This window comes from Pristiophorus japonicus, chromosome 5 (assembly GCF_044704955.1).
Source record: "Pristiophorus japonicus isolate sPriJap1 chromosome 5, sPriJap1.hap1, whole genome shotgun sequence".
Lineage (NCBI taxonomy): Eukaryota > Metazoa > Chordata > Chondrichthyes > Pristiophoridae > Pristiophorus > Pristiophorus japonicus.
In genome coordinates this window covers 302,480,939-302,506,021 of record NC_091981.1, presented here as the reverse complement: position 1 = coordinate 302,506,021, position 25,083 = coordinate 302,480,939, and the positions used below count along the sequence as shown (strand labels likewise).

Sequence of the window (25,083 nt, the reverse complement as noted above, 5' to 3'; positions counted from 1 at the left end):
GGAGGGGGTAATGAGAGTGGAGGCGAGGGGGGCTATGGAACAGGATGGGGGGGGGATAATGGGAGAGGAGGGGAAGGGAAGGGGGTAATGGGGGAGGAGGGAGGGGAGGAGGGGGGCTGGGAGTGGAGAGAAATTTACAGCACAGAAACAAGCCATTGGGCCCCGTGGGTCCGTGCCGGGGTTTACATAGAAACATAGAAAATAGGTGCAGGAGTAGGCCATTCGGCCCTTCGAGCCTGCACCACCATTCAATATAATCATGGCTGATCATTCCCTCAGTACTCCTTTCCTGCTTTCTCTCCATACCCCTTGAACCCTTTAGCCGTAAGGGCCATATCTAACTCCCTTTTGAATATATCCAATGAACTGGCCTCAACAACTCTCTGCGGCAGGGAATTCCACAGGTTAACAACTCTCTGAGTGAAGAAGTTTCTCCTCATCTCATTCCTAAATGGCCTACCCCTTATCCTTAGACTGTGTCTTCTGGTTCTGGACTTCCCCAACTTCGGGAACATTCTTCTCGCATCTAACCTGTCCTGTCCCGTCAGAATTTTATATGTTTCTATGAGATCCCCTCTCATCCGTCTAAACTCCAGTGAATACAGGCCCAGTCGATCCAGTCTCTCCTCATATGTCGAATCAGTCTGGTGAACCTTCGCTGCACTCCCTCAATAGCAAGAACATCCTTCCTCAGATTAGCGGAGCAAAACTGAACACAATATTCCAGGTGTGGCCTTACCAAGGCCCTGTACAACTGCAATAAGAACTCCCTGCTCCTCCACTCAAATCCCTTAGCTATGAAGGCCAACATACCATTTGCCTTCTTCACCACCTGCTGAACCTGCATGGCAACTTTCAATGACTGATGAACCATGACACCCAGGTCTCGTTGCACCTCCCCTTTTCCTAATCTGCCGCCATTCAGATAATATTCTGCCTTCGTGTTTTTGCCACCAAAGTGGATAACCGCACATTTATCCACATTATACTGCATCTGCCATGCATTTGCCCACTCACCTAACCTGTCCAAGTCACCCTGCAGCCTCTTAGCATCCTCCTCACAGCTCACACCGCCACCCAGCTTAGTGTCATCTGCAAACTTGGAGATATTACACTCAATTCCTTCATCTAAATCATTGATGTATATTGTAAATAGCTGGGGTCCCAGCACTGAGCCCTGCGGCACTCCACTAGTCACTGCCTGGCATTCCGAAAAGGACCCGTTTATCCTGACTCTCCGCTTCCTGTCTGCCAACCAGTTCTCTATCCACGTCAGTTCATTACCCCCAATACCATGTGCTTTAATTTTGCACGCCAATCTCTTGTGTGGGACCTTGTCAAAAGCCTTTTGAAAGTCCAAATACACCACATCCACTGGTTCTCCCTTGTCCACTCTACTAGTTACATCCTCAAAAAATTCCAGGAGATTCGTCAAGCACGATTTCCCTTTCATAAATCCATGCTGACTTGGTCCGATCCTGTCACTGCTTTCCAAATGTGCTGCTATTTCATCCTTAATGATTGATTTCAACATTTTCCCCACGACTGATATCAAGCTAACTGGTCTATAATTACCCGTTTTCTCTCTCCCTCCTTTTATAAAAAGTGGTGTTACATTAGCTACCCTCCAGTCCACAGGAACTGATCCAGAATCGATAGACTGTTGGAAAATGACCATCAATGCATCCACTATTTCGAGGGCCACTTCCTTAAGTGGAGGGGAGCAGAGGGGAGAGGCAGAGATGGGGAGAGGGAGGTGCAGAGGGGATTCGAGGGCAGTGGCTGGGAGAGGGAGGTGGAGGAGGTGCAGAGGGGATTCGAGAGGAGTGGGGGGGAGAGGGAGGTGGAGGAGGTGCAGAGGGGAGCGGTGGGGAGTGGGGGGGAGAGGGAGGTGGAGGAGGTGCAGAGGGGAGCGGTGGGGAGTGGGGGGGAGAGGGAGGTGGAGGAGGTGCAGAGGGTATTCGAGGGGAGTGGGGGGGAGAGGGAGGTGGAGGAGGTGCAGAGGGGATTCGAGGGGAGAAGTTGATTCCTGCTTGCTCAGTGAAGGCAGCAAAATGGGGGGAGTGTGGAGAAGGGGAAACAAAGTGAAGGGGAAAGTGGGAAATAGGAGAAGAGTTGGAAGGAAAGGACAGACGATGAAAAGAGTTGAGGGAAGGCAGCTGGAGAGATGGGATGTGAGGAGTGAACAGCAGAAGAGAACTATAGATGTTTATACACTATTCAGCTGACTGTCAGTTGGTGACTGTCGGTCTGTGTCAGTGTGTGTGTGTGTGAGACTGTGTGTGACTGTGTGTGTGTGTGAGTGTGTGTGCGACTGTGTGTGTGAGACTGTGTGACTGAGTGTGTGTGTGACTGTGTGTGAGTGTGTGTCAGTCTGTGTGATTGTGCGTATGTGTGTGAGAGTGTGTGAGTGTGTATGTGAGACTGTGTGTGAGTGTGACTATGTGTGTGTGAGTGTGTGTGTGTGTGTGAGTGAGTGTGTGTGACTGTGTTTGTGTGAGTGTGTGTGTGAGTGTGTGCGACTGTGTGTGTGTGTCAGTCTGGGTGTGGGTGACTGTGTGTGTGTGTGTGCGTCAGTCTGTGTGACTGTGTGTGTGTGTGTCAGTCTGGGTGTGGGTGACTGTGTGTGTGTGTGCGTCAGTCTGTGTGACTGTGTGTGTGTGCGTCAGTCTGTGTGACTGTGTATGTGTGTGACTGTGTGTGTGTGTGACTGTGTGTGTGAGACTGTGTGTGTGTGCGACTGTGTGTGTGCGCGACTGTGTGTGTGTGTGTGTGTGTATAATGATTATCCTTGTCCTTGGATGAGTATTTGATTCTGTGAAGCACTCTTTGGAGAAACGGATCACACCATCATGAATTTGCTAGCAGTAAGTGTTCTGTTTTATATTCTATTTGTGCCTCCTCCCTCACCCCCTTCCCTCGTCTCTTACGTAAACATTTTTAAGATAATGCAAGAATGGATAGGCTCATTCCTCCTTCTGGTATTTACAAGCCCAGAATACAAAATTATTCAATTCAACACCAATGGATAGACGTGCTGAAGGCCTGAAAGATGTGTTGAAATGGACTGCTCATACCCTTTATTTGGGCGGTACTCTCCTGGCAAGTGTCAAACTAAAGATGAAACATATTGGAATGTTGCAGAGACTTGTCCGGGAATTATAAAGCAATAATCAAGTCTAAGTCATGAATGATCCTATTGTAGTGAAAATTACAGTTCATTACCTTTCCACAAGCACTCTGGCACAAAAACTGTAATGGGTAAACTTTCGGAGACCATAATAGTGTAAAATGTAATACTGGCCTTAGAAACACAAGACTTAATTAAGGACAGCCAGGATGGATTTGTGAAAGATAAGTAACATCTGACAAATTTAATTGAGTCCCTTGAGGAACTAACAGTGCATTGATAAAGGAAATTCAGTCAATGTTGTCTATATGGGTTTGCATATGATGCTGCATAAGAGGATTTTGCTAAATTTAATGTATGCAAGGAATGGTGGTGACATGGATAGAATCATAGAATAGAAGCACACAAGGAGGCCGTTCGGCCCATCAAGTCATCATTCAGCCCACTCTCATCCTTGTTTACAAATCCCTCCATGGCCCTCGCCCCTCCCTATCTCTGTAATCTCTCTCAGCCTCACAACCCCCCGAGATCTCTGCACTCCTCTAATTCTGCCCTCCTGAACATCCCTGATTATAATCGCTCAACCATTGGTGGCCGTGCCTTCAGCTGCCTGGGCCCTAAGCTCTAGGACTCCCTCCCTAAACCACCACGCCTCTCCACCTCTCCTTCCTCCTTTAAGACACTCCTTTAAACCTACCTCTTTAATCAAGCTTTTGGTCACCTGCTGTAAATTCTTCTTTCGTGGCTCGGTGTCAAATCTATCTGTGTTATCTTGTTAACACTGCTGTGGAGTGCCTTGAGACGTATAAATAAAAGTTTTTTATTATTATTATTAAATCTGCACTGGCTCTTTCGAAGAGCAGCCCAGTTAGTCCCACTTACCCCGTTCCTTCCCCATATCCCTCCAAATTTTTCTCCTTCACGTATTTATCCAATTCCGTTTTGAAGAGCATAAGAACATAAGAATTAGGAACAGGAGTAGGCCATCTAGCCCCTCGAGCCTGCTCCGCCATTCAACAAGATCATGGCTGATCTGGCCGTGGACTCAGCTCCACTTACCCGCCCGCTCCCCGTAACCCTTAATTCCCTTATTGTTTAAAAATCTATCGATCTGTGACTTGAATACATTCAATGAGCTAGACTCAACTGCTTCCTTGGGCAGAGAATTCCACAGATTCACAACCCTCTGGGAGAAGAAATTCCTTCTTAACTCGGTTTTAAATTGGCTCCCCCGTATTTTGAGGCTGTGCCCCCTAGTTCTAGTCTCCCCGACCAGTGGAAACAACCTCTCTGCCTCTATCTTGTCTATCCCTTTCATTATTTTAAATGTTTCTATAAGATCACGCCTCATCCTTCTGAACTCCAACGAGTAAAGACCCAGTCTATTCAATCTATCATCATAAGGTAACCCCCTCATCTCCGGAATCAGCCTAGTGAATCGTCTCTGTACCCCTCCAAAGCTAGTATATCCTTCCTTAAGTAAGGTGACCAAAACTGCACGCAGTACTCCAGGTGCGGCCTCACCAATACCCTGTACAGTTGCAGCAGGTTAATCTTCAGCACCCTATCAGGTATAGTCCATTCCAAATCCTAACCACTCGGTGGGTAAAAAAGGCTTTTTCCTTATGTTGCCTCCGGTTCTTTTGCCAATCACCTTAAATCCGTGTCCCTCTCTTTATCGACCCTTCAGCCACTGGAAACAGTTTTTCTTTATTCACTCTGTCTAAATCCTTCGTGATTTTAAACACCACGATCAAATCTCCTCTTGGGCTCTGCTCCCAGGAGAACAACCCCAGCTTCTCCAGTCTCTCCAAGTAACTGTATTCCCTCATCCCTGGAACCGTTTGAGTAAATATCTCCACATCCTTCACTTCCTTCCTAAAGTGCAGTGGCTAGAATTGGACCCAATACTCCGGCTGGGGCAGAACTGGTGTTTTATACAGGTTTAGCATAACTTCTTGGCTTTTGTACTTCCAGGAACCTCTATGCTTCATTAACTGCTTTGCTAATGTGTTCTGTCACCTTCAAAGATTTGTGCACCCGCACCCCTCAGGTCTCTCTGTTCTTGCACCCACTTTAAAACTACCATTCGGTACATATGGTCTCTCCTCGGTCCTATCAAAATGTACCACCTTACACTTCTCTGCATTGAATTTAATCTGCCAGGTTCCCGACATTCCACCAGCCCGGCTACCTTCTTGAAGTCTATTACTATCTTCCTCACTGTTTACTACTCTTCCAAGTGTCATGTCATCTGCAAATTTCAAAATTGTGCCCTCGACCTACAAGTCCAAGCCATTAATGTATATCAGAAGCAGCAGTGTTCCTAGTACTGAGTCTTGAGGAATGCCACTGTATACCTCCGACCAGTCCAACAAACAGCCATTCACCACAACTCTGTTTTCTATCAGCGTGGTGGCCCCGGCCAGAGAGAGACCATCAGCGGCAGGTCGGGGCCATAACCGGAGTGACGAGTGCCGGCCATGAGCGTGACGGTGTACCGCGGCAGGGTACGGTGCGAGCTGGTGCAGGAGGGCGACGGCAGCAAAGAGTGACATCACCACGGTCCAGGTCGCTGATTGGAGCGTGGGCAGGTACAGCAGGAGCAGCGAGGTCGGGGCGAAGGAGCGGCGAGAGATTGTAGAGCGACGTGATCGGGGCCCAGGAGAGGCGCGAGTTCGGGGCCAGGGGCCCAGGGGCAGCACGAGCCCAGCCCACACTGCGATATGTGTGCGCACTGGGTCCGTGCAATAGAGCAGGTCTCCAGTTAGTCTTGGGTAATCCTTGCCAATGGACCAAGACCGAGCTCAGTCAAGCCCGTGTGGTGGCTGGTGTGCAACAGCCACCACACATAAAAAAAATCCACACACAGGCATCTTCCACCCTTCAGGATGTAGTTCGAGACCTTCTTTCAAAACATCTGTGAACTCATCCTTTTTTAACGTGGAAGCAAGTCATCCTCGTTTCGAGGGACCGCCTCTGATGATGATGAGTGTGTGTGTGTGTCTGTGTGAGTGTGTCTGTGTGAGTGTGTCTGTGTGAATGTGTCTGTGTGACTGTGTGTGTGTGTGTGTGTGTGTCAGTCTGGGTGTGTGTGTGAGTGGGTGAGTGTGTGTGTGTGCGTATGTGTGTGTGTGTGTGTGTGTGTGTGTGTGTGAGTGAGTCAGTCTGTGTGTGTGAGTCAGTCTGTGTGTGTGAGTCTGTGTGTGTCAGTCTGTGTGTGTGCATCTGTGTGTGTGTCAGTCTGTGTGTGTGTGGTGTGTATGTGTCAGTCTGGGTGTGTGTGGTGTGTATGTGTCAGTCTGGGTGTGTGTGTATCTGTGTGTGTCAGTCAGTGTGTGTGGTGTGTGTGTCAGTCTGTGTGTGTGTCAGTCAGTGTATGTGGTGTGTGTGTGTCAGTCTGTGGGTGCGTGGCGTGTGTGTGTCAGTCTGTGTGTGTGTCTGTGTGTGTGTGCTGTGTGTGTGTCAGTCTGTGTGTGTGTCAGTCTGTGTGTGTGTCAGGCTGTGTGTGTGTCAGTCTGGGTGTGTGTGGTGTATGTGTGTCAGTCTGGGTGTGTGTCAGGCTGTGTGTGTCAGTCTGTGGGTGCGTGGCGTGTGTGTGTCAGTCTGTGTGTGTGTGTCTGTGTGTGTGTGCTGTGTGTGTGTCAGTCTGTGTGTGTGTCAGTCTGTGTGTGTGTGTCAGTCTGGGTGTGTGTGGTGTATGTGTGTCAGTCTGGGTGTGTGTCAGGCTGTGTGTGTGTCAGTCTGGGTGTGTGTGGTGTATGTGTGTCAGTCTGGGTGTGTGTGGTGTATGTGTGTCAGTCTGTGTGTGTGTGTCTGTGTGTGTGTCAGGCTGTGTGTGTGTCAGGCTGTGTGTGTGTCAGTCTGTGTGTGTGTGTCAGTCTGGGTGTGTGTGGTGTATGTGTGTCAGTCTGGGTGTGTGTGGTGTATGTGTGTCAGTCTGGGTGTGTGTCAGGCTGTGTGTGTGTCAGTCTGGGTGTGTGTGGTGTATGTGTGTCAGTCTGGGTGTGTGTGGTGTATGTGTGTCAGTCTGGGTGTGTGTCAGGCTGTGTGTGTGTCAGTCTGGGTGTGTGTGGTGTATGTGTGTCAGTCTGGGTGTGTGTGGTGTATGTGTGTCAGTCTGGGTGTGTGGTGTGTGTGTGTCAGTCTGGGTGTGTGTGGTGTATGTGTGTCAGTCTGGGTGTGTGTGGTGTATGTGTGTCAGTCTGGGTGTGTGTGGTGTATGTGTGTCAGTCTGGGTGTGTGTGACTGTATGCTGTACTCTATGTATATTAATGTGTGGAGTTGCTGTGTCGTCAATGCCTGTGTGAGAGATAGCTGTGAACCAGAGGTTGCAGATTTGAATGTTCCCAGCGGTTACCTTTTGCTCCATCAGATGGCAGTGCTGGAGGTCGTGAGGAGTGCGGACAACAGCGTGTCTCCACAATCCATCGCCACCGCCAGCCAATCTCTCGAGAACACTTTGATGAAGGTAAGGACTGGACCCAATATAGGATCATAAAATACTGAGGGGCAGTGTGTATCCTTTCGTGTGAGGGGCAGTGTGTATCCTATAGTGTGAGGGGCAGTGTGTATCCTATAGTGTGGGGAGCAGTGTGTGTCCTATAGTGTGAGGGACAGTATGTATTCTATAGTGTGAGGGGCAGTGTGTATCCTATAGTGTGAGGGGCAGTATGTATCCTATAGTGTGAGGGGCAGTGTGTATCCTTTCGTGTGAGGGGCAGTGTGTATCCTATAGTGTGAGGGGCAGTGTGTATCCTTTCGTGTGAGGGGCAGTGTGTATCCTATAGTGTGAGGGGCAGTGTGTATCCTATAGTGTGAGGGGGCAGTGTGTATCCTATAGTGTGGGGAGCAGTGTGTGTCCTATAGTGTGAGGGGGCAGTATGTATCCTATAGTGTGAGGGGGCAGTGTGTGTCCTATAGTGTGAGGGGGCAGTATGTATCCTATGGTGTGAGGGACAGTGTGTATCCTATAGTGTGAGGGGGCAGTATGTATCCTATAGTGTGAGGGGCAGTGTGTATCCTATATTGTGAGGGGGGCAGTGTGTATCCTATAGTGTGAGGGGCAGTGTGTATCCTATAGTGTGAGGGGGGCAGTGTGTGTCCTATAGTGTGAGGGGGCAGTGTGTATCCTATAGTGTGAGGGACAGTGTGTATCCTATAGTGTGAGGGGGCAGTATGTATCCTATAGTGTGAGGGGCAGTGTGTATCCTATATTGTGAGGGGGGCAGTGTGTGTCCTATAGTGTGAGGGGGCAGTGTGTATCCTATAGTGTGAGGGGGCAGTGTTTATCCTATAGTGGAATTCTGCATTAGGATGGAGAATGAAACAGTTAATTCAGAGACCATGGTCCAGAACTTAAAGAAGGGTAACTTTGAAGGTATGAGGCATGAATTGGCTAAGATAGATTGGCTAATGATACTTAAGGGGTTGACTGTGGATGGGCAATGGCAGACATTTAGAGAACGCATGGATGAATTACAACAATTGTACATTCCTGTCTGGCGTAAAAATAAAAAAGGGAAGGTGGCTCAACCGTGGCTATCTAGGGAAATCAGGGATACTATTAAAGCCAAGGAAATGGCATACAAATTGGCCAGAAATAGCAGCGAACCTGGGGACTGGGAGAAATTTAGAACTCAGCAGAGGAGGACAAAGGGTTTGATTAGGGCAGGGAAAATGGAGTACGAGAAGAAGCTTGCAGGGAACATTAAGGCGGATTGCAAAAGTTTCTATAGGTATGTAAAGAGAAAAAGGTTAGTAAAGACAAACGTAGGTCCCCTGCAGTTAGAATCAGGGGAAGTCATAACGGGGAACAAAGAAATGGCAGACCAATTGAACAAGTACTTTGGTTCAGTATTCACTAAGGAGGACACAAACAACCTTCCGGATATAAAAGTGTTCAGAGGATCTATTAAGGAGGAGGAACTGAGGGAAATCTTTATTAGTCGGGAAATTGTGTTGGGGAAATTGATGGGATTGAAGGCCGATAAATCCCCAGGGCCTGATGGACTGCATCCCAGAGTACTTAAGGAGGTGGCCTTGGAAATAGCGGATGCATTGACAGTCATTTTCCAACATTCCATTGACTCTGGATCAGTTCCTATCGAGTGGAGGGTAGCCAATGTAACCCCACTTTTTAAAAAAGGAGGGAGAGAGAAAGCAGGGAATTATAGACCGGTCAGCCTGACCTCAGTAGTGGGTAAAATGATGGAATCAATTATTAAGGATGTCATAGCAGCGCATTTGGAAAATGGTGACATGATAGGTCCAAGTCAGCATGGATTTGTGAAAGGGAGATCATGCTTGACAAATCTTCTGGAATTTTTTGAGGATGTTTCCAGTAGAGTGGACAAGGGAGAACCAGTTGATGTGGTGTATTTGGACTTTCAGAAGGCTTTCGACAAGGTCCCATACAAGAGGTTAATGTGCAAAGTTAAAGCACATGGGATTGGGGGTAGTGTGCTGACGTGGATTGAGAACTGGTTGTCAGACAGGAAGCAAAGAGTAGGAGTAAATGGGTACTTTTCAGAATGGCAGGCAGTGACTAGTGGGGTACCGCAGGGTTCTGTGCTGGGGCCCCAGCTGTTTACATTGTACATTAATGATTTAGACGAGGGGATTAAATGTAGTATCTCCAAATTTGCGGATGACACTAAGTTGGGTGGCAGTGTGAGCTGCGAGGAGGATGCTATGAGGCTACAGAGTGACTTGGATAGGTTAGGTGAGTGGGCAAATGCGTGGCAGATGAAGTATAATGTGGATAAATGTGAGGTTATCCACTTTGGTGGTAAAAACAGAGAGACTGACTATTATCTGAATGGTGACAGATTAGGAAAAGGGCAGGTGCAACGAGACCTGGGTGTCATGGTACATCAGTCATTGAAGGTTGGCATGCAGGTACAGCAGGCGGTTAAGAAAGCAAATGGCATGTTGGCCTTCATAGCGAGGGGATTTGAGTACAGGGGCAGGGAGGTGTTGCTACAGTTGTACAGGGCCTTGGTGAGGCCACACCTGGAGTATTGTGTACAGTTTTGGTCTCCTAACTTGAGGAAGGACATTCTTGCTATTGAGGGAGTGCAGCGAAGATTCACCAGACTGATTCCCGGGATGGTGGGACTGACCTATCAAGAAAGACTGGATCAACTGGGCTTGTATTCACTGGGGTTCAGAAGAGTGAGAGGGGACCTCATAGAAACGTTTAAAATTCTGACGGGTTTGGACAGGTTGGATGCAGGAAGAATGTTCCCAATGTTGGGGAAGTCCAGAACCAGGGGTCACAGTCTAAGGATAAGGGGTAAGCCATTTAGAACCGAGATAAGGAGAAACTTCTTCACCCAGAGAGTGGTGAACCTGTGGAATTCTCTACCACAGGAAGTAGTTGAGGCCAATTCACTAAATATATTCAAAAGGGAGTTAGATGAAGTCCTTACTACTCGGGGGATCAAGGGGTATGGCGTGAAAGCAGGAAGTGGGTACTGAAGTTTCATGTTCAGCCTTGAACTCATTGAATGGCGGTGCAGGCTAGAAGGGCTGAATGGCCTGCTCCTGCACCTATTTTCTATGTTTCTAGTGTGAGGGGGCAGTGTTTATCCTATAGTGTGAGGGACAGTGTGTATCCTATAGTGTGAGGGGCAGTGTGTATCCTATAGTGTGAGGGGGCAGTGTGTATTCTATAGTGTGAGGGGCAGTGTATATCCTTTCGTGTGAGGGGCAGTGTGTATCCTATAGTGCGAGGGGCAGTGTGTGTCCTATAGTGTGAGGGGGCAGTGTGTATCCTATAGTGTGAGGGGCAGTGTTTATCCTATAGTGTGAGGGGGCAGTGTGTATCCTATAGTGTGAGGGGCACTGTGTGTCCTATAGTGTGAGGGGGCAGTATGTATCCTATAGTGTGAGGGGCAGTGTGTATCCTATAGTGTGAGGGGGGCAGTGTGTATCCTATAGTGTGAGGGGCAGTGTGTGTCCTATAGTGTGAGGGACAGTGTGTATCCTATAGTGTGAGGGGCAGTGTGTATCCTATAGTGTGAGGGGGCAGTGTGTATTCTATAGTGTGAGAGGCAGTGTGTATCCTTTCGTGTGAGGGGCAGTGTGTATCCTATAGTGTGAGGGGCAGTGTGTGTCCTATAGTGTGAGGGACAGTGTGTATCCTACAGTGTGAGGGGCAGTGTGTGTCCTATAGTGTGAGGGGGCAGTGTGTATCCTATAGTGTGAGGGGCAGTGTTTATCCTATAGTGTGAGGGGCAGTGTGTATCCTATAGTGTGAGGGGCAGTGTGTATCCTATAGTGTGAGGGGCAATGTGTATTCTATAGTGTGAGGGGCAGTGTGTATCCTATAGTGTGAGGGGGCAGTGTGTATCCTATAGTGTGAGGGGCAGTATGTATCCTATAGTGTGAGGGGCAGTGTGTATCCTATAGTGTGAGGGACAGTGTGTATCATATAGTGTGAGGGGGGCAGTGTGTATCCTATAGTGTGAGGGGCAGTATGTATCCTATAGTGTGAGGGGGCAGTGTGTATCCTATAGTGTGAGGGGCAGTGTGTATCCTATAGTGTGAGGGGGCAGTGTGTATCCTATAGTGTGAGGGGCAGTATGTATCCTATAGTGTGAGGTACAGTATGTATCCTATAGTGTGAGGGGCAGTATGTATCCTATAGTGTGAGGGGCATGTGTATCCTATAGTGTGAGGGGGCAGTATATATCCTATAGTGTGAGGGGGCAGTGTGTATCCTATAGTGTGAGGGGGCAGTGTGTATCCTATAGTGTGAGGGGCAGTATGTATCCCATAGTGTGAGGGGCAGTGTGTATCCTATAGTATGAGGGGGGCAGTGTGTATCCTATAGTGTGAGGGGCAGTATATATCCTATAGTGTGAGGGGCAGTGTGTATCCTATAGTGTGAGGGGCAGTGTGTATCCTATAGTGTGAGGGGCAGTATGTATCCTACAGTGTGAGGGGGCAGTGTGTATCCTATAGTGTGAGGGGGCAGTATGTATCCTATAGTGTGAGGGGGCAGTGTGTATCCTATAGTGTGAGGGGCACTGTGTATCCTATAGTGTGAGGGGGCAGTGTGTATCCTATAGTGTGAGGGGCAGTATGTATCCTATAGTGTGAGGGGGCAGTGTGTATCCTATAGTGTGAGGGGCATGTGTATCATATAGTGTGAGGGGGCAGTGTGTATCCTATAGTGTGAGGGGGCAGTGTGTGTCCTATAGTGTGAGGGGCAGTATGTATCCTATAGTGTGAGGGGCAGTGTGTATCCTATAGTGTGAGGGGCACTGTGTATCCTATAGTGTGAGGGGCAGTGTGTATCCTATAGTGTGAGGGGGCAGTGTGTATCCTATAGTGTGTGGGGCACTGTGTGGGGCACTGTGTATCCTATAGTGTGTGGGGCACTGTGTATTCTATAGTGTGAGGGGGCAGTGTGTATCCTATAGTGTGAGGGGGGCAGTGTGTATCCTATAGTGTGAGGGGCACTGTGTATCCTATAGTGTGAGGGGGGCAGTGTGTGTCCTATAGTGTGAGGGGCAGTGTGTATCCTATAGTGTGAGGGGGCAGTGTGTATCCTATAGTGTGAGGGGGCAGTGTGTATCCTATAGTGTGAGGGGCACTGTGTATCCTATAGTGTGAGGGGCTGTGTGTATCCTATAGTGTGAGGGGGCAGTGTGTATCCTATAGTGTGAGGGGGCAGTGTGTATCCTGTAGTGTGAGGGGCAGTGTATATCCTATAGTGTGAGGGGGCAGTGTGTATCCTGTAGTGTGAGGGGCTGTGTGTATCCTATAGTGTGAGGGGGCAGTGTGTATCCTATAGTGTGAGGGGGCAGTGTGTATCCTGTAGTGTGAGGGGCACTGTGTATCCTATAGTGTGAGGGGCAGTGTGTATCCTATAGTGTGAGATATTGTGATTGCACCTGGGCCAATGAAGTTTTGTTTCGTGGAATGACCCAAGGGTCTCGGTTGATGTCTGCCAATGACTGCTGCATGTTTCCATGGTTACAGGAATTTATCCAGCAATGCTTGGCCCGAGAGCCGTCACGGCGACCGACTGCCCACGACCTGCTCTTCCATCGAGTTCTCTTCGAGGTCCACTCCCTGAAGCTGTTGGCTGCCCATTCTTTCATCAACAACCAGTGTGAGTGGGCCGTGTACCGAGACTGGGCGTTCCAACATGGCCCGCCATGGTGCTTTTACCGCTTCATCCTCATCCTGGGGTCCCTCAATCCTGCAAGGCCTCGGTGTCCTGGGCTTCCCACCCTCAGACCTGGGGGTCCCGGTGCTCGGTCCCTCAATCCTGCGAGGTCTAGTGGTGCCGGGCTTCCCACCCTCAGACCTGGGGGTCCCGGTGCTCGGTCCCTCAATCCTGCGAGGCCTCGGGGTCCTGGGCTTCCCACCCTCAAACCTGGGGGTCCTGGTGCTCGGTCCCTCAATCCTGCGAGGCCTCGGGGTCCTGGGCTTCCCACCCTCAAACCTGGGGGTCCCGGTGCTCGGTCCCTCAATCCTGCGAGGTCTAGTGGTGCTGGGCTTCCCACCCTCAGACCTGGGGGTCCCTGTGCTCAGTCCCTCAATCCTGCGACTCCTGGGGGTCCGGCCCTCAGTCCCGCGGGTCCTGGTCCCTCAATCCCGACGGACCTGGCGGTCGGACCCTCGGTCCTGGTTTACTGCCCTCATTCCTGGGGGTCCTGCACTTCCCACTCTCATACCTGGGGGTCCCGGGGTCCGGCCCTCAGTCTTGGGGGTCCCTGGGCTCGGTCCCTCAATCCTGCGATTCCTAGGGGTCCGGCCCTCAGTCCTGGGGGTCTCGGGGCTCGTGCCCTCAGTCTTGGAGGTCCCTGGGCTTGGGCCCTCAATCCTGCGATTCCTGGGGGTCCGGCCCTCAGTCCTGGGGGTCCCGGGGCTCGGGCCCTCAGTCTTGGGAGTCCCTGGGCTTGGGCCCTCAATCCTGCGATTCCTGGGGGTCCGGCCCTCAGTCCTGGGGGTCCCGGGGCTTGGGCCCTCAGTCCTGGGGGTCCCGGGGCTCGTGCCCTCATTCCCAAGGGTCCTGGTCTCTGTTCTCTGACTCTGGTGTGAAAGTGACATTGACATTATGGACAAACAGCAGAGAGTAGTGGTGAGCGGTTATTTATCGGACTGGAGGGAGGTATACAGTGCTGTCTCCCAGGGGTCAGTATTGGGACCACTGCTCTTTTGATGTATCTCCAATGATCTGGCCTTGGGGAGACAGGGCATTATTTCAAAGTCTGCAGATGGTAGCAAACTGGTTATTTTACTGGACCAGTAATCCAGAGACGTGACCATTTACTGTCGGATTGGGATAAAAACCCATTTGGGTCACTAATGTCCTTTGGAGAAGGAAACTTGCCATCCTTACCCGGTCTGGGCCTACATGTGACTCCAGTCCCACACTGGCCTCTTAACTGGCCTCTGAAATGGCCCAGGAATGGGCGCTAGCTTCGCCGCCCACATCCCGAGAATGAATTGAGTTAAACAGAGAGTTGTGAGGCTGTGGAACGCAGCCCCAGGGTTAGTGGCTGAGCCAGAGAGTGTTTGAACATTGAAGATTAGATTCGGAGGGGTGGGGATAAGAAGGACAAGTGATTGAAGAGATTGGGAAGAGGGTGGGTATATGTGATTGCGATGGATTGTTGGTACGGATGGACCGGGGTTGGCCTCTTGCCGTTTTGTAACGTCGGCGTGTTTCGATGTGTCGGCTGACGGAACCAATACAAGCTGCTTGATCTAGTCATAAGAACATAAGAAATAGGAGCAGGATTAGGCCATTCGGCCCTTCGAGCCTGCTCCGCCATTTAATACGATCGTGGCTGATCTGATCATGGACTCAGCTCCACTTCCCCGCCCGCTCCCCATAACCCTTTATCCCCTTATCGGTTAAGAAACTGTCTATTTCTGTCTTAAATTTATTCAATGTTCCAGCTTCCACAGCTCTCTGAGGCAGCGAATTCCACAGATTTACAACCCTCTGAGAGAAGAAATTTCTCCTCATCTCAGTTTTAAATGGGCAGCCCCTTATTCTAAGACCATGCCCTCTAGTTCTAGTCTCCCCTATGAGTGGAAACATCGTCTCTGCATCAACCTTGTCAAGCCCCCTCATAATCTTATACGTTTCGATAAGATCACCTCTCATTCTTCTGAATTCCAATGTGTATTGGCCCAACCTACTCAACCTTTCCTCATAAGTCAACCCCCTCATCTCCAGAATCAACCGAGTGAACCTTCTCTGAACTGCCTCCAAAACAAGTATATCCTTTCGTAAATATGGAAACCAAAACTGCACGCAGTATTCCAGGTGTGGCCTCACCAATACCCTGTACAACTGGAGCAAGACATCCCTGCTTTTATACTCCATCCCCTTTGCAATAAAGGCCAAGATTCCATTGGCCTTCTGGATCACTTGCAGGTCCTCGGCGACCTACCTCTCACACACTGGGCTGTACACCACACGACAGGCCGCAGTGACCACTGCACGGTCCCTGTGAAAACAAGGTCTTGTGTCCACCGGAAGGGAGCCTCCATTGTGCAGTGGGTCACTCCGTGTCCACGGAGGGTCACTGGGACTTGGCTCCACAGTGAATGCGAGCTGCTGTAATACTGGTTTGACTGTAATGGACGATTTCTCGCTTTGCTCCAGATTTGATGCAGGATAACTGTGTGGAGGAGATGACCAAGACGATTAACCGCAGTGCAGTGATGGCAGAGATACGACACGGGGAGCGTGCTGGGGTACAGTGGACGTAAGAGATTCCGACAACCACATCCATGACACACAGACCAGCCAATGAGGGACCGACACACAGTGCCAATCTCTCATTGAACCGATCAACCCCATCGGGAGCTGTCACAGGGAGTTGTCAGGTTGGCACCAGCCCATCCATGCTGCTTCATAGAAACATAGAGTATAGGTGCAGGAGTAGGCCATTCGGCCCTTCCAGCCTGCACCACCATTCAATAAGTTCATGGCTGATCATTCCCTCAGTACCCCTTTCCTGCTTTCTCTCCATACCCCTTGATCCCGTTAGCTGTAACAGCCATATCTAACTCCCTCTTGAATATATCCAATGAACTGGCATCAACAACACTCTGCGGTAGGGAATTCCACAGGTTCACCACTCTCTGAGTGAAGAAGTTTCTCCTCATCTCAGTCCTAAATGGCTTACCCCTTATCCTAAGACTGTGTCCCCTGGTTCTGGACTTCCCCAACATCAGGAACATTCTTCCTGCAGTTAACTTGTCCAGTCCCATTAGAATTTTATATGTTTCTATGAGATCCCCTCTCATCCTTCTAAATTCCAGTGAATAAAGGCCCAGTTGATCCAATCTCTCCTCATGTGTCAGTCCAGCCATCCCTGGTGAACCTTCGCTGCACTCCCTCAATAGCAAGGACGTCCTTCCTCAGATTAGGAGACCAAAACTGAACACAATATTCCAGGTGTGGTCTCACCAAGGCCCTGTACAACTGCAGTAAGACCTCCCTGCTCCTATACTCAAAGCCCCTAGCTATGAAGGCCAACATGCCATTTGCCTTCTTCAACGCCTGCTGTACCTGCATGCCCACTTTCAATGACTGATGTACCATGACACCCAGGTCTCGTTGCACCTCCCCTTTTCCTAATCTGCCGCCATTCAGATAATATTCTGCCTTCCTGTTTTTGCCACCAAAGTGGATAACCTCACATTTATCCACATTATACTGCATCTGCCATGCAGTTGCTCACTCACCTAACCTGTCCAAGTCATCCTGCAGCCTCTTAGCGTCCTCCTCACAGCTCACACCACCACCCAGTTTAGTGGCATCTGCAAACTTGGAGATATTACACTCAATTCCTTCATCTAAATCATTGATGTATATTGTAAAGAGCTGGGGTCCCAACACTGAGCCCTGCGGCACCCCACTAGTCACTGCCTGCCATTCTGAAAAGGACCCGTTTATCCCGACTCTCTGCTTCCTGTCTGCCAACCAGTTCTCTATCCACGTCAGTACATTACCCCCAATACCATGTGCTTTGATTTTGCACACCAATCTCTTGTGTGGGACCTTGCACAATAAGCATTGTCCCAGTACAACCGGAACTAAATTAGCTCAGTCCAATCAGGTGTGAGAGGTCAGCACAGTCCGGTCAGGGGTGAGAGGTCAGCACAGTCCGGTCGGGGGTGAGGGGTCAGCACAGTCCGATCGGGGGTGAGGGGTCAGCACAGTCCGATCGGGGTGAGGGGTAAGCACAGTCCGGTCAGGGGTGAGGGGTCAGCACAGTCCGGTCGGGGGTGAGGGGTCAGCACAGTCCGGTCAGGGCTCAGGTCTCTGCTCCACCCCAGAATCCCTCATTGCCTGGTCTGTGCTGCAGCCATTCGCTGGTTGTGAACAATTGACTGACAGTTGTCCCTCTGTCCCACAGATATTCCCACGTGTCCACCCTGGAGCTGGACAAGTTCCTGGAGGATGTGAAGTGAGTATTGGAATGGGGCAGTAAGTCACTCAGGAGACCAGACCTCCCCGTTCCCCAGAGACAGTCCCCAGGCCCCAGGGCAAGTGATGTCCCAGGTGCGGGGGGGGGGGGGGGGGGAGGATCGATAACCAGTGTATATATGGGTGTGTATATATGGTTTGTGAGTGTGTATATGGGGTGTGTGAGTGTATATGGGGTGTGTATATGGGGTGTGTGATTGTGTATATGGGGTGTGTGAGTGTGTTTATGGGGTGTGTGAGTGTGTTTATGGGATGTGTGAGTGTGTATATGGGGTGTGTGATTGTGTATATAGGCTGTGTGAGTGTGTAAATGGGGTGTCAGTGTGTTTATGGGATGTGTGAGTGTGTATACGGGGTATGTGAGTGTGTATATGGCGTGTATGTGTATATGGGGTGTGCGAGTGTGTACATGGGGTGTGTATATGGGTTGTGTGAGTGTGTACATGGAGTATGTATATGGAGTATGTGATTGTGTATATGGGGTGTGTGTTTGTGTATATGGGGTGTGTGCATGTGTATATGGGGGGTGTGCGTGCATGTATATGGGGTATGTGAGTGTGTATATGGGGTGTGTGAGTGTGTATATGGGGTGTGTGAGTGTATTGGGGTGTGTGAGTGTGTATATGAGGTGTGTGAGTGTGTATATGGGGCGTGTGAGTGTGTTTATGGGGTGTGTGAATGTGATATGGGGTGTGTGAGTGTGCATATGAGGTGTGTGAGTGTGTATATGGGGAGTGTGTGTATATGGGGTGTGTATATGCGGTGTGTATATTGGATGTGTGAGTGTGTATGTGGGGTGTGTATATGGGGTGTGTATATTGGGTGTGTGAGTGTGTATGTGGGGTGTGTGAGTGTGTATATGCGGTAGTGAGTGTGCATATGGGGTGTGTATATGGGGTGTGTGAGTGTGTATGTGGGGTGTGTATATGGTGTGTGTGAGTGTATATGGGGTATGTGAGTGTGTTTATAGGATGTGTGAGTGTGTATGTGGGGTGTGTATATTGGGTGTGTGAATGTGTATATGTGGTGTGTGAGTGTGTACATGGGGTGTGTATATGGGGTGTGTATATGGGGTGTGTATATGTGGTATTCAAATTCCTGGGACATTGGAACCGGTTCTGGGGGAGGTGGGACCAGTACAAACCGGACGGTCTGCACCTGGGCAGGACCGGAACCAATGTCCTAGGGGGAGTGTTTGCTAGTGCTGTTGGGGAGGAGTTAAACTAATAGGGCAGAGGGATGGGAACCTTTGCAGGGAGACAGAGGGAAATAAAATGGAAGCAGAAGCAAAAGATAGAAAGGAGAATAGTAAAAGTGGAGGGCAGAGAAACCCAAGGCAAAAAACAAAATGGGCCACATTACAGAAAAATTCTAAAGGTGCAAAGTGTGTTAAAAAGACAAGCCTGAAGGCTCTGTGCCTCAATGCGAGGAGTATTCGGAATAAGGTGGACGAATTAACTGCGCAGATGGCAGTTAACGGGTATGATGTAATTGGCATCACGGAGACATGGCTCCAGGGTGACCAAGGCTGGGAACGCAACATCCAGGGGTATTCAATATTTAGGAAGTATAGGCAGAGAGGAGGCGGGGTGGCATTGCTGGTTAAAGAGGAAATGAATGCAAGAGTAAGGAGGGACATTAGCCTGGATGATGTGGAATTGGTATGGGTGGAGCTGTGGAATACCAAGGGGCAGAAAACGCTAGTGGGAGTTGTGTACAGACCACCAAACAGTAGTAGTGAGGTTGGAGACAGCATCAAACAAGAAATAAGGGATGTGTGCAATAAAGGTACAACAGTTATCATGGGCGACTTTAATTTACATATTGATTAGACTAACCAAACAGGTAGCAATGCGGTGGAGGAGGATTTCCTGGAGTGTATTAGGGATGGTTTTCAAGACTAATATGTCGAGGAACCAACTAGAGGGCTGGCCATCCTAGACTGGGTGATGTGTAATCAGAAGGGACTAATTAGCAATCTTGCTGTGCGAGGCCCCTTGGGGAAGAGTGACCATAATATGGTAGAAGTCTTTATTAAGGTGAAGAGTGACACAGTTAATTCAGAAACTAGGGTCCTGAACTTAGGGAAAGGTAACTTCGATGGTATGATACGTGAATTGGCTAGAATAGACTGCCAAAGGATACTTCAAGAGTTGATGGTGGATAGGCAATGGCAAACATTTAAAGATCACATGGATGAACGTCAGCAATTGTACATCCCTATCTGGAGTAAAAATAAAACTGGGAAGATGGCTCAACCGTGGCTAACAAAGGAAATTAAGGATAGCGTTGAAGCCAAGGAAGAGGCATATAAATTGGCTAGAAAAAGCAACAAACCTGAGGACTGGGAGAAATTTAGAATTCAACAGAGGAGGACTAAGGGTTTAATTAAGAGGGGGGAAATAGAGTACGAGAGGAAGCTTGCAGGGAATATAAAAACTGACTGCAAAAGATTCTATAAATATGTGAAGAGAAAAAGATTAGTGAAGACAAACGTAGGTCCCTTGCAGGCGGATTCAGGTGAATTAATAATGGGCAACAAAGAAATGGCAGACCAATTGAACAAATACTTCGGTTCTGTCTTCACGAAGGAAGACACAAATAACCTTCCGAAGGTACTAGGGGACAGTGGGTCTAGTGAGAAGGAGGAACTGAAGGATATCTTTATTAGGCGGGAAATTGTGTTAGGGAAATTGATGGGATTGAAGGCCGATAAACCCCCGGGGCCTGATAGTCTGCATCCCAGAGTACTTAATGAAGTGGCCCTGGAAATAGTGGATGCATTGGTGATCATTTTCCAACAGTCGATCGACTCTCGATCAGTCCCTGTGGACTGGAGGGTAGCTAATGTAACACCACTTTTTATAAAAGGAGGGAGAGAGAAAACGAGGAATTATAGACCGGTTAGCCTGGCATCAGTAGTGGGGAAAATGTTGGAATCAATCATTAAGGATGAAATAGCAGCGCATTTGGAAAGCAGTGACAGGATCGGACCAAGTCAGCATGGATTTATGAAAGGGAAATCATGCTTGACAAATCTTCTGGAATTTTTTGAGGATGTAACTAGTCGAGTGGACAAGGGAGAACCAGTGCATGTGGTGTATTTGGACTTTCAAAAGGCTTTTGACAAGGTCCCACACAAGAGATTGGTGTGCAAAATCAAAGCACATGGTATTGGGGGTAATATACTGACGTGGATCGAGAACTGGTTGGCAGACAGGAAGCAGAGAGCCGGGATAAACGGGTCCTTTTCAGAATGGCAGGCAGTGACTAGTGGGGTGCCGCGGGGCTCAGTGCTGGGACCCCAGCTCTTTACAATATACATCAATGATTTAGATGAAGGAATTGAGTGTAATATCTCCAAGTTTGCGGATGACACTAAACTGGGTGGCGATGTGAGCTGTGAGGAGTACGCTAAGAAGCTGCAGGGTGACTTGAACAGGTTAGGTGAGTGGGCAAATGCATGGCAGATGCAGTATAATGTGGATAAATGTGAGGTTATCCATTTTGGTGGCAAAAACATGAAGGCAGAATATTATCTGAATGGCGGCAGATTAGGAAAAGGGGCGGTGCAACGAGACCTGGGTGTCATGGTTCATCAGTCACTGAAAGTGGGCATGCAGGTGCAGCAGGTGGTGAAGAAGGCAAATGGTATGTTGGCCTTCATAGCTAGGGGATTTGGGTATAGGAGCAGGGAGGTCTTACTGCAGTTGTACAGGGCCTTGGTGAGGCCTCACCTGGAATATTGTGTTCAGTTTTGGTCTCCTAATCTGAGGAAGGACGTTCTTGCTATTGAGGGAGTGCAGCGAAGGTTCACCAGACTTATTCCCGGGATGGCTGGACTGACATATGAGGAGAGACTGGCTCGACTGGGCCTTTATACACTGGAGTTTAGAAGGATGAGAGGGGTTCTCATAGAAACGTATAAGATTCTGTCGTTACTGGACAGGTTGGTTTCGGGAAGAATGTTCCCGATGTTGGGGAAGTCCAGAACCAGAGGACATAGTCTTCGGATAAGGGGTAGGCCATTTAGGACTGAGATGAGGAGAAACTTCTTCACTCAGAGAGTTGTTAACCTGTGGAATTCCCTACCGCAGAGAGCTGTTGAGGCCAGTTCATTGGATATATTCAAAAGGGAGTTAGATATGGCCCTTATGGCTAAAGGGATCAAGGGGTATGGAGAGAAAGCAGGAAAGGGGTACTGAGGGAATGATCAGCCTTGATCTTATTGAATGGCGGTGCAGGTTCGAGGGGCTGAATGGCCTACTCCTGCACCTATTTTCTATGTTTCTATGTTTCTATGTACGTGAGGGTGTTTATGGGATGTGTGAGTGTGTATGTGGGGTGTGTACATGGGGTGTGTATATGGGATGTGTGAGTGTGTATATGGGGTGTGTGTGTGTGTGTGTGTGTGTGTGTATTTAGGATGTGTGTTTGTGTATATGGGGTATGTGAATGTGTCTATGGTGAGTTCGTGTGTATATGGGGTGTGTGAGTGTGTATATGGGGCATGTGAGTGTGCAAATAGGGTATGTAATTGTGTATATGGGGTATGTGAGTGTGTTTATAGGATGCATGTGTGTGTATGTGGGGTGTGTATAAGGGATGTGTGAGGGTGTGTGTGTATTTAGGAAGTGTGTTTGTGTATATGGGGTATGTGCTTGTGTATATGGGGTGTTTGAGTGTGTATATGGGATGTGCATGCATATATATGGGGTGTGTGAGTGTGTAGATGGGGTGTGTGAGTGTGCAAATAGGGTATGTGATTGTGTATATGGGGCATGTGAGTGTGTTTATAGGATGCATGAGTGTGTATGTGGGGTGTGTATATGGGGTGTGTATATGGGATGTGTGAGTGTGTGAATGTGAATAGGGTGTGTGTGTGTGTATATGGGGTGTGTGAGTGTGTATATGGGGTGTGTATATGGGGTGTGTGAGTGTGTATATGGGGTGTGCGCATGTGTATATGGGGTGTGAGTGTGTATATGGGGTGTGTATATATGGTGTGTGAGTATGTATATAGGGTGTATGAGTGTATATATGGGGTGTGTGAATGTATTTGGAGTGTGTGTATGGGGTGTGGGAGTGTGTATTTGGGGTGTGCATATGGAATGTGTGGGTGTGTGAATGTGAATAGGGTGTGTGCGTGTGTATATGGGGTGTGTGAGTGTGTATATGGGGTGTGTATATGGGGTGTGTGAGTGTGTATATGGGGTATGTGAGTGTGTATATGGGATGTGTATATGGGAGTGTGTGAGTGTGTATATGGGGTGTGTATATGGGATTGTGAGTGTGTAAATGGGGTGTGTGAGTGTGTATATGGGGTGTGTGAGTGCGCCCATCTCAAACTTGTATTTTGAAGTGACTGTGAGCTCTCGCTGTGATCTTTTGCAGGAATGGAATTTACCCTTTAATGACCTTTTCCTCCAACCGGCCACACCACCTGTTCTGGGCTCCAGCCCAGCTCCCCGAGACCACGGACTCCCTGCAATCACCCGCCCCAGAACCGCATCAGCTGGAGACCAGGAAGGTGAGACAACTGTGCATCTCTCACATGCTCGGCAACAAGGGAGGCAGAGCTGGGCAGTGTGGACAGGGCACAGGACACGGAGCATCAGGGAACACAGCTCATCTGCTACACAGGCTGGGACAGTGGGTGGGGGTGAGAGGGTGGGGGGGCAGTGAGAGGGTGGGGAGGCAGAGAGAGGGTGGGGGGCAGTGAGAGGGTGGGGAGGGGCAGTGAGAGGGTGGGGGGCAGTGAGAGGGTGGGGAGGGGCAGTGAGAGGGTGGGGGGGCAGTGAGAGGGTGGAGGGGCAGTGAGAGGGTGGGGGGGCAGTGAGAGGGTGGGGGGCAGAGAGAGGGTGGGGGCAGTGAGAGGATGGGGGGGCAGTGAGAGGGTGGGAGGCAGTGAGAGGGTGGGGGGCAGTGAGTGGGTGGGGGGGCAGTGAGAAGGTGGGGGGGCAGTGAGGGGCAGTGAGAGGGTGGGGAGGGGCAGTGAGAGGGTGGAGGGTCAGTGAGAGGGTGGGGGGGGCAGTGAGAGGGTGGAGGGGCAGTGAGAGGGTGGAGGGGCAGTGAGAGGGTGGAGGGGCAGTGAGAGGGTGGAGGGGCAGTGAGAGGGTGGGGGGCAGTGAGAGGGTGGGGGGCAGTGAGAGGGTGGGGGGCAGAGAGAGGGTGGGGGGCAGAGAGAGGGGTGGGGGAGCAGTGAGAGGGTGGGGGGGCAGAGAGAGGGTGGGGGGGCAGAGAGAGGGTGGGGGCAGTGAGAGGGTGGGGGGCAGTGAGAGGGTGGGGGGGCAGAGAGAGGGTGGAGGGGCAGTGAGAGGGTGGGAAGTGTGGCTCTTTGTGTCGACTATTATGGGCTGGGTCAGTTCAACCTCTGTCGTGCCCTGACAGGTGATTCAGATGCAGTGCCACCTGGAATTACATGAGTGCAAGACAAGATGGCACGTGAGTAATGGTCTGATCTGAGAGAGAGAGTGAGAGAGAGTTAGAGAGAGTGAGAGAGAGTGAGAGAGAGTGAGAGTGAGTGAGAGTGAGTGAGAGAGTGAGAGAGAGTGAGAGAGAGTGAGAGAGTGTGAGAGTGAGAGAGAGTTCAAGCGAGAGATAGAGAGTGAGAGAGAGTTCGAGCGAGAGAGTGAGAGTGAGTGAGAGTGTGAGAGAGAGTGAGAGAGTGAGAGAGTGTGAGAGTGTGAGAGTCAGAGAGTGTGAGAGAGTGTGAGAGAGTGTGAGAGTTAGAGTGAGAGTTAGAGTGAGAGAGAGTGAGAGAGAGTGAGAGAGAGTGAGAGAGAGTGAGAGAGAGTGTGAGAGTGAGAGAGAGTTCAAGCGAGAGATAGAGAGTGAGAGAGAGTTCGAGCGAGGAGAGTGAGAGTGAGTGAGTGAGAGTGAGAGTGTGAGAGAGAGTGTGAGAGTCAGAGAGTGTGAGAGAGGTGTGAGAGAGTGTGAGAGTGAGAGAGTGAGAGAGTGAGAGAGTGAGAGAGTGTGAGAGTGTGAGAGTGAGAGAGAGTGAGAGAGAGTGAGAGAGTGAGAGAGAGTGAGAGAGAGTTCGAGCGAGAGAGTGAGAGTGAGTGAGAGAGAGTGAGAGAGTGAGAGATGTGAGAGAGTGAGAGAGTGTGAGAGTCAGAGAGTGTGAGAGAGTGTGAGAGAGTGTGAGAGTGAGAGAGTGTGAGAGTGTGAGTGTGAGAGTGTGAGAGTGAGAGAGAGTTCGAGAGAGCGAGAGAGTGAGAGAGAGCGTGAGAGTGAGAGTGAGAGTGAGAGAGTGAGAGAGAGTGAGAGAGAGTGAGAGAGAGAGAGAGTGAGAGAGAGAGTGAGAGAGAGTGACTGAGATAGCGAGAGAGCGAGAGAGCGAGAGAGCGTGTGAGAGTGTGAGAGTGTGAGAGTGTGAGAGCGTGAGAGCGAGAGAGCGAGAGAGCGAGAGAGTGAGAGAGCGAGAGAGGGAGAGAGTGTGTGAGTGAGTGAGTGTGAGAGTGAGTGAGAGAGAGTTCGA

At 49.8% G+C, this 25,083-nt stretch overlaps 1 protein-coding gene across 1 annotated transcript in view; it reads left to right on the top strand.

Moving 5' to 3' along the window:
* Positions 1–24,068, top strand: part of LOC139264187 (nuclear receptor-binding protein 2-like) — a 125,343-nt gene extending 101,275 nt beyond the window's left edge. The window contains exons 10-15 of the mRNA XM_070880273.1: positions 7,506–7,601; positions 13,124–13,256; positions 15,771–15,873; positions 17,533–17,583; positions 22,998–23,133; positions 23,994–24,068. Of these exons, the coding sequence (XP_070736374.1) occupies positions 7,506–7,601; positions 13,124–13,256; positions 15,771–15,873; positions 17,533–17,583; positions 22,998–23,133; positions 23,994–24,068 (594 nt within the window). The remainder of the gene's footprint in view (positions 1–7,505; positions 7,602–13,123; positions 13,257–15,770; positions 15,874–17,532; positions 17,584–22,997; positions 23,134–23,993) is intronic.
* Positions 24,069–25,083: the final 1,015 nt, after the last annotated feature.